Genomic DNA, 10,009 nt, shown 5'->3' on the forward strand with positions numbered 1-10,009 from the left:
ATTTTTGAATTTAGGTGACGCTAAGGTGACCACTGATTCTTTTCGCATAGGTGCTGCAACCGAGGCAGCCAGGTTAGGTTTAGAGGGTGATTCGGTCAAAAGGATTGGTAGATGGAAATCTGACTGTTATCGGTCCTATATTCGCCCTAATGCTTTTATTTAATTTTCAGGGACCAAGCTTACAGTGTGGATATTGGGCACCTCGTACATTCACTGGGCCCAAAAGAGGGCCAATAAGAGGGTCTACACGGAAAACCTTGGCTTGGACATTAGAAAATTCGAGGTCTTCTGGTTTAGTAAGCGTGTAATGGTCTGGGCGGAGCTTAAATCTGAAATTTTTAGGCTTTTTCAATTATTTACCCCCCTAATATTTTAGTTGTCCATGTAGGCGGTAATGATATCGGTCGTTTTAAAACTCTGGACCTTCTTTTTCAAATGAGGGATGATCTTGAGTTGATTCAGTCTCTCGTTTTCCCGAGTTGACCCTAGTTTTTTCTGAGGTTGTTCCGAGATTGGTGTCTTTTAGGTACCAATCTTTGAAACCCCTTGAAAAAATGAGGAAAAGGCTTAATAGGGGTCTCTCCAAATTGCTAGCTAAAATAGGGATCTTTTCCTTTAGGCATATGGAATTAGAAGGGGGTATAGTAGGTTTATACTGGAAGGATGGCATTCACCTGTCCGATATTGGTTTGGACATTTTTAACAACAATTTGGGAACTTGTATTGAGCAGGCTGTTGGGGGCAGGCGGAAATTTTCCGCCTGTCTGGTGGATAATGTTATTTAAAGTTAATGTTTATATTGTCAACCTGAGCCGTAGTGGCTAGGTTGTTTACGTGTGTTATTTCAAGTGTAAATAAAGTTTCAGTTTTATTTATGTAGTTATTTATACCAATAATAAAACAGCCGCGGCTTAACCTGTTTTCCAAACCAGTATCGTGTGGTGTTTTTATTTATTAGAAGTTAAAAAAAAAATGGGTTTTATTTATATATTTATTTATAAGTACACATTGAGGTAAATACATCATGCCTGCCATTCCCATGAATAGAAAAAAGGGGCTGTAATAGCCCCCTTTTTCTATATGGGATGGTGGCAGGGGCAGCTAGCTGGGTTATGAACTTTAGTGAACCATGTTAAGTTAATAGTGTAGGTGGTTTAGCCTGCTGGTAATGGTAACGAGGGTCAGTGACTTTTTGACTTCTGGTCACTCTCCCTCAAACTTCCCGCTCAAAATTGCGGGTATCTGAGCAAGTTTTGAGCTCAGCTGTGGCCTTCCCGCCTGATTTCAGCTGTCTCTGGGAAGATTTGCGTATGAAGCTCCGCTCCCGCTCAAATCTCCCGATCTTTAGCTCTCATCTAGCCCTAACCAGTTCTTAGGGGGGCTATTTAAGAGCGACCGCGGGGCTCCGGGTCACTTCACCTCCTCAGGACTGATTCATAGCGTTCCCCTCCCTCCCTTTTGGTTGTCGCGGCCAGTTATTATCTATTGGTAACTACTGTCACCTGAGCGCAAGTGCTTTGGTGGACGTCAGTTAATGTGATTTGAAATATGTTTGGTCGGATAATGTTATGTAAAGTTAATGTTTATATTGTCAACCTGAGCCGTAGTGGCTAGGTTGTTTACGTGTGTTATTTCAAGTGTAAATAAAGTTTGAGTTTTATTTATGTAGTTATTAAAACTAATAAGGCTACATTCACACCTGAGCGTAGCGTTTTTTGCGCGTTTTTTACCGCGATTTTACCGCGATTTTTGCGGCGTTTTTTACCGCGATTTTACCGCGATTTTTACCGCGATTTTTGTGCAGGCGTTTTTAGATTGAATAGAGATCAATGGAAAATGCCTGTAATCTGCCCAAAAAGAAGCTCATGTACTTTTTTGAGCGTTGGGCGTTTTGTATACAGCGTCAAAACGCTCAGATGTGAACAGGGGCCATTGAAATGAATAGGATTTGTCTTGTTGGGCGTTTTGAGAGCTGATCCTAGAGCAGAAAAACGCCCCAAAACGCCTAGATGTGAACGGAGCCTTATAAAACAGCCGCAGCCTAATTTTTTTTCCAAACCAGTATCATGTGGTGTTTTTATTTATTAGAAGTAAAAAAAAAATGGGTTTTATTTATATATTTATTTATAAGTACACATTGAGGTAAATACATCATGCCTGCCATTCCCATGTGAAAAATATTGATTTTTCTTTTCAGAATTGTTGCTATTCTTTTGTGTATAGCGCAAAAAATAAAAATTGCACAGGTGATCAAATACCACCAAAAGAAAGCTCTATTTATGGGGAAAAAAGGACGTAAATTTTGTTTGGGTACAGCATCGCACGACCGCGCAATTGTCAGTTAAATTCAAGCAGTGCCAAGTTGAAAAATGTGGCCTGGTCATTACGGGGGCAAATCCTTCCAGTCTTAAAGTTGTTAAACTTGCAATTTAAATTTTTTTATTTTGTTTCAAGGATTAGCAGTCTTACACATAATTTCTCTTGCAGGATCCCCTGTGGGGATTATGAGGAATCTTGGTGATGATCTCAGGCCTAAGAATGAATTTGAATTAGCCCCTGGAACCTGGCTTTAATATCGTGACGATAAGGATCCAACTCCCTATCACTGTCCCTCTATCACACTCTCTCCCACACTGTGTGTCCCTCTCTCTCAATCTCTGGGTAACAGAGTGGGAGAGAGAGTGACAGAGATAGAGACAGTGGAGTCACACTCTGTCACTCTCTGTGACAGTAAGTGCATAACACAGTGGCTCCATTTCACTCACTCTGTATTATAGAGAGTGTGTCAGTAAAGTTGTGAAATGACACTGTGCGTGACGCAGAGTGTGTCCGTTTCCCTTCCTCATAATCTCTGTGTAACTCACGCTCCACCATAATGTCTAAGCCACTCACTCTCACACTCTGTGAGACACAGTGACACACACTCTTTGTACTACTCATACTCTAACAATCTCTGTGTCACTCCATTGATAAACTCCCAATAAGACACAGACACTGTCTCTCAATCTCATAGAGATTGAGAGAGAGGGACACACAGTGTGAGAGAAAGTGTGATAGAGGGACTGTGATAGGGAGCTGGATCCTTATCTTTGCGATATTAAAGCCAGGTTTCGGGGGATAATGCAGATTCCTTCTTAGGCTTGAGATGATCACCAAGATTCCTCATAAACCCCACAGTGGATCCTGCAAAAGAAATTCATGTGTAAGACAGCTAATCAATGCATGGAAACAAAATAAAAAAATGAAAATTTCAAGTTTAATTAAATCGACAAGAATCTCCATATTTACTTGGACTATGGACTGGTTTAGGTCTTATGGCCATGCCTGGCCACACGCCTCATTCAAAGTCCCAAACCCCTTCTTCTTGTCTCCATATATACAGGGGTGGAGGTACAAAATTCTTGTAACCTCATTTAAAGACCCAACCCTCTCCTTCTTTACATAATTACCTGGACTACAACTCTCAGCGGGTTCCTGACAGGATGTAGAGCTGCCTGAGCCCCCAGTCTGTGTATTAAGGTGTGATGTGTTTTCTGTTAAGCCTGTCTGTCCCATTGTTAATTGTTAATGAACTCACATATTGTTTCTGTCCAGATGGCTAGATAATTAGTTCAGGTTAATTCTATTTCTGTACACAATTTCATCTGCATATGATAATGTAATTAGACACGTGACCTGGTGGGGTAATTTGATCAGGAGGGAGGGTGTCCTCATGTCTGAATATATTGAGTGTGAGACTGTTCAATAAAGGAGAATGTTCCAGAGCTTTGTATGGGGGCGGCTAGAATATTTGATATCTAGATATCAATATCTAGATACGTAATGGAAACTGAGAATATGGTTTGGATTGCTTCAAATTGGTTCTGTGTTTACAATTCCAATTGTCTGTGTATTAAGGTGTGATGTGTATTCTGTTAAGCCTGTGAGTCCCATTGCTAATTCTTAATGAACTCACATATTGTTTCTGTCCAGATGGCTAGATAATTAATTCAGGTTAATTCTATTTATGTATACAATTTCATCTGCATATGATAATGTAATCAGGCAACCCCTGACCTGATGGGGTAATCTGGAGGGGGGATGTCCATGCTGTATATAAACTGTGTGACTGTTCAATAAAGGAGAAGTTTCCAGAACAAGCTAAATGTTGGTTAGCTTTGTATGTATATTTGATAACCATGTTCAAGGCTGGAGGAAGCGGTATACTGACGGAAGCCCACAAACACAGTGTGGGTCACGGTTCCGTTACACCCATAATCCATGTAGACGTAAAGGAAAAATAATTACATTTCATTCAAATTAAATGTCATTAGTCTGCTGGTGCAGAATCTTGGCCTAGATCGCAAAAATACGATTTTTTAATAAACGCTTAACAGAAAGTAAATTTCTGACTGTCACTTTTTTACTTCTATAATTATATAAATAATTGGAGCCAGTCGGCACGCTGCTGCAGTGACATTAGTAGGACATTCCACCAGTCCAGTTGTGGTCACTGCAAATGCACAGTGTGTTATACAGATCTCAATGTGTACTGTGTTATGTATGGTACAATGTAAAATGCACTGTGCTATATATATAACATTATGCTGAATATAACACAATAAGCTTTAAAAGAACACACAAAGCACATTGTATCCAGCACAGTGTGTTAAAGGAGATGTACAGCCAATGCTTGTTTGACTGTACTTTGTTTTGCACTCCTGGGACGCGTTTTCAGCAGAGAGCGGACACGCCACGGAAGTCAATCCGAACAATGGAAGTCAGGATCAGCCAGGTGCCTGGACAGACACACAGCTCAGCCTCTCAGCAAGCTGCTGAGAGCATGAACCGGTGGCTCCCCGCTCATCCACAGCCCAGCTCTCCAATGAGCGAGGAGGGGGCAGAGTGGAGAGCTGCTAACTGACAGTCAGCAGCTCTCTGCTCAGAAAGCTGTCAGAACCAAGCGATCGGCGGTGTTCAATCGCTCGGCTCTCAGTGCAGAGGTGCTGGGGGACAGATGCAGCACCCACCTACGTAAGTATAGTTGGGGGGGGAGGGGGGGAAAGCCATACATCTCACAGGGTGTTTACATGAGGTGCTCCCATCAGAGTGCCCCTCTACATCAGTGTCCTCATCAGAGTGTTTCTTTACATTAGAGTCCCCATCAGAGTGCCCCTTTACATCAGATGTCCCCATCAGAATTCCCCTTTACATCAGATGTTCCCATCAGAGTTCCTCTTTACATCAGACTCACCATCAGAGTGCTCCTTTACATCAGTGACCAGATATACTTCTATTTGTCCCCGTCAGAGCTGTGTGTACATGTACTGTACTCACGACAATATTCCCACAAATTCCCAATAAGAGTAATCCGCCCAATAAGAATAGTTTACCGTCGCGCGCATGCACAGAGAGCGAGACAGAATCTGACATTTAGATTCCGCACTCTCCACGGTTTGCCTTTTGTCAGATAATGCCTCAGAGTAACTGTGCATGCGCAGTGTCATCGTCGCGCCAGCTGATGGTAATATCAGCTGGAGTGACGTTACATACTGCGCATGCACAGTTCGTCAAATGCATTTTTCGACGGGAGGCATTATTCAATAGAAAACCGTCACTTACAGTTATAGCATAACAATACTTTTTCCTTGTCTCCCAACTGTCCTTCTGCATTGTCACCTTGCAACACACTTTTACCAGTGGACTACTAGTGACCTTGGTGGCAGAGGAAGTAGCTGCAATGAAGCTAAATGAGATCATCATGCCTAAGATACAACAAAGGATGTCATTCAGTTAGGCCCCTTTTTACAGGCGGTCCAGTCTGGATGTGGGACCATTAAACAGCTATCCTTCCCCTTTTTTTTCACCACAGGTGGTTAGGGTGCCGAAGGCTTCTCTCTAAATATCAAGGTATGTTTTTACATGTCTTTATGGAGTAACCTTAGGGGGACTTTGGTTGGCAGCTATGGGACAACTTACTGGGATACAGGTCTGTCACAGTTTTTTAGGGGGGTTTGAGAGGATTTCATTCCGTGTATATAGTTCTGCCTATATTTATGGGGAATTGGGAGACTAATACACTCTACCCTAGATGAATATTACTACAAATATGCCATTTAACCCAGTATTTCGATCTTGGGCTCTGCAAAATAATTTTTTTTTATTTATTTATTTATTTTTAACTTGTATTCCCTTGAGCATTATTTTTTAATTTTGAATTTCATTTGAATTTTGGGGAGAGCAATTTATACCTTATACTATTCAGTTTCATTTTTATTTACAGAGTGGCTTCATATATGGTCCCCAATATATTTGCCTGCCAGTGGTGCACCAGTATGGTTCGATGCCCATCAAGGATATATGCCCATTGGCGGTTTTTTGTCGCCTATGTGGATATATAGCTTTCCTCTTCCCACTTTGCCCTGCCATGTATTGATTTTGATTGGGACGCCGGTTATCCTTTGCGGTTGAACGGAGTACGTTTCAAAAAGGTTATATTACTAATTATTGAATAAAATCGAGATTTAAAATATAATTTATTGTACCAATATATGCATATTTGGTATTTTTGTATCTTTATTTTTCTGTTGTTCATTATTGTATGTTTCTTTTTGTTGTATGTAGTAAAAGTTTGCATATAATGTATGCGGTCCCTGATGAAGCAGCTCTAAGAGCTAAGGCTCTGCGAAACATGTTGGACCCTATACCACATACATTTGTGGCCAACACTGTATCCGCTCAAACTTTTTACTGATAATCCATCATGTATGTATATTATATGCTTCATGTACGTTTTAATCGAATTATGTATCAATAAAATGTATTTTATATTAAGTTGACTTGTTTATGACAACCTCATAGCCTTTAAAGTCCTGTTTTACAGGGCGTGGATGGGAGCTTGCTCAGCTGGGTGGTCATCCCAGCGGGTTAATCTCCCTCCTTTTTTTGCCCTGTTCCTCTCTTTCCTGCTTAGGTGGTCCAATCTAGTCTGTCAATTTTTCAGGTAGACCTGATCAGAATTCCCAAGTAAATCTGTAGGCAGGTGAATGGAAACAAACATGCATTTGTTTACATCCAATGACTTCTAAATCCATCCAGGTCAAGAGAAAATGGAAAAGGTCTGTGTACTTTTTCAGTTTTTTTAACCTAAACGTGATGGATCAGAGGTAGTCTGATGAAAATGGACACAAATTTGCCTGCTGATAGATCTAATATGGGCCCAGAAAACTCTGGAGTTTAAACATAGGAAAACATGAATGTAAGGAATATAACAAAAATCCTATTTTTTTTCCTCTTCTCCGATTCAGCTGGATCTGTTCACAGATTCCCTGTTGATCAGACCAGACAGCGCCCACATGAAAGGAACCATAGGTATTTTAATTTATGCTACTGGCTCTAGTTATTACCATACAGGTAGAGATGGCAAATTTGATAACAAATATTTTCATATCTATGCATGCACTGTACTGGGACATTCATGCCAATACAAACAAACCTCACCGTGACTGAAGAACCTCTAGCTCCATTCCACCGTTCAAGAGCAATGAAAATAACAAATTTACACTTCAATGAATAGCTTTCTAGACCAACCGGAATTTCAAAAAGACTCCCTGCTCCCAGAAATGTACGACCATTTAGGGCAAAATTAAAAAGTTTCGAAAACTTATCACCTGCTGCATACTGGAGAGCTTTGGTTACATTTAAACTATTTAGGTTTACATTCCTTGCAGGTATTGGAGCAGAGAGGACATCAGCCTGAAAAGAGCAGAAAATGTATTATTAGGTATTATTATTATTAGTGATAAAAGTATTAATTATTATGAGCCACCAACTACATTATAGGATGCTTGTTGATACCGCATAAATAATTTGATCAACAGTTGATAGATTACTACCTTTGGCAAAAAAGCACACAGATTAAAACTTTTCCCCATTCTAACCAAAACTGAATAAAACATTTTAACTGGAGTTTGGCTTTTTTTCTAAAGTACCTCCAGTTTCCCTGGCAGTAATCAATGGTAATTAAATCCTGCTTTATTTAGAAGACACTCTTAATTTAAAGTAAATTAATTGCTTGTAAAATAAAAGGGACCATAAGAACAGACTCCCACATGCTGTGAGATTTTCCCGAGCTTTTTTTTTTATTTATTTTTTTATAAATTCTTTTTATTTCAATATGTGCATAAAAACGAACATTCCAAACGTCCTTTCAACAAAGGGACAAAACAATATAAAATAAAAAAATTATACAATATCCAAATAATTATCTGTTTACTTAGTATTCATAATCTCTTTATGCCAAGGTATATCCATTTAGCTTAATTGATCGCCGTTGTTCCGGTGTGTCCCAACCCCTTGCTCCATTGCATTCATAGATTTATTTCCTCATCATACTATGTGCATCCCTCTATATCCTCTTAGTTATCTCCTTATATTCAACCATTGGTTAATGTTGATTGACTCCAATTATCCCAAATTTTATTATATTTCGTTGAGCATCCTCTATGCATATACAATACTTTTTCAAATGGTAAAATCTGATTTACCGCTCTTATCCAGTTCTTAACAACAGGGGGCTTCACTTGAATCCACTTAACTGTGATTGTTTTCCTTGCCATAAACAGCGTTTCTCTAAGCATTATCTTGTGATATCTAGACCATGTTATTTCATCTACCGAGCTTTATGGGCTATTTCAGAATGCTTTGCTTCATGACACGGCATGGCTTGTCAAACTTGCCCATTGAGATCAACAAACGATATTGTGGCACAGTAGTGCGGCATTACATGGTTAGATCAGTCTGTAAGGAGGCAATATAACGCCTCCTTACTGCCTGTCAAGTGCCCTTTGAAAAGCAATGTAAACCAGGATCGATCTTCTGAGGGTACTGCAGGCCACTGCAAATGTAAAAGAGCCCTATCAAGGTATTTTGTATTGTACAACAATGTTCTTTTAAAAATGACTTGTATAGCAGGGTTTGTGAAAATTAATAGAACTATATACACTCTCTAATAATTTGAACTACTCATCCCTATTCAAGGCACTTTAGTTTACCTTTTGCTGTTCCAGATTCCCATACTTCACAATAAGCTTAATAGGTTGCATTGTATTCCTTGTGTTGGGCTGGTTGCTTTGGTTGCTTTCTGCAGTAACGGGCCTTCCGTCTGAAAATATAAAATACAGTAAAACCTTGGATTGAGAGTAACTTGGTTTTAGAGCGTTTTGCAAGACAAGCAAAACTTTTTAATAAATTTTGACTTGATAAACAAGCGACGTCTTGATATACAAGTAGCGTCACGTCACACGAGTAAAAAAGAGAAGAGAGATACCTCCAAGTACATGTAATGAAGGTACAGCATTTAGCAACTCCACACTGCCATCAAAGTCATCCCTTCCACATTGCGCTCCATGAGTGCTTCAAGCCTCGCTTTCAGATCGCTCTACTGCAGGGTAGTCTTCCCGGTTACGATTGCAGACTGACAGTGGTGAGAGCCGGCGGTGAGGAGGATGGTCTATGTGGACAGCTATACCCCGGATGCCTGTATACTAAGATGTGCCTCTTTTAATCATTAACCATGTGAGTTGTTAAATGTTGAACCTTCATTAAATGTAACCATATTTCTACACTTAGAGGCGCCTCTCTTCTGTTTTATACTCTGTAGCTCCTGCTGGATTTTGCGTCTAATCCCCTTGTGGAGGCTGCCATTTGTGGATGGACATTTTATGGTTACACAACCTATCACATTGCTATAGGCTTTTTATATGGACTATAAACTAAAGGACTTATGAATAAATGGTTGTGGAATGAATCATCTGAGTTTCCATTATTTCTTATGGGGAAATGTGCTTTGATATAAGAGTGCTTTGGATTACAAGCATGTTTCCGGAACAAATTATGCTCGCAATCCAAAGATTTACTGTACTACCTTTTTACACATTAACATAGTTACATAATACTCATGCACACAACTCATTATAAACAAGGAATACAATAGTTTATGAAACCATGGTAGTAATAATATTTAGCTTAT

At 39.7% G+C, this 10,009-nt stretch overlaps 1 protein-coding gene across 1 annotated transcript in view; it reads right to left on the bottom strand.

Annotated features, from left to right (window-relative positions):
• LOC309560148 (protein mono-ADP-ribosyltransferase PARP14-like) overlaps positions 1-9,111 on the bottom strand; it is a 78,750-nt gene extending 69,639 nt beyond the window's left edge. Inside the window, exons 1-2 of the mRNA XM_082263710.1 lie at positions 9,033-9,111; positions 7,480-7,734 (exon numbers count right to left, since the gene is read on the bottom strand). Of these exons, the coding sequence (XP_082119836.1) occupies positions 7,480-7,734; positions 9,033-9,083 (306 nt within the window). The 5' untranslated portion in view covers positions 9,084-9,111. The remainder of the gene's footprint in view (positions 1-7,479; positions 7,735-9,032) is intronic.
• Between the last annotated feature and the right edge of the window lie 898 nt (positions 9,112-10,009).

The sequence above is a fragment of the Pelophylax lessonae genome (assembly GCF_965119305.1).
Source record: "Pelophylax lessonae genome assembly, chromosome: 1".
Taxonomy (NCBI): Eukaryota; Metazoa; Chordata; class Amphibia; order Anura; family Ranidae; genus Pelophylax; species Pelophylax lessonae.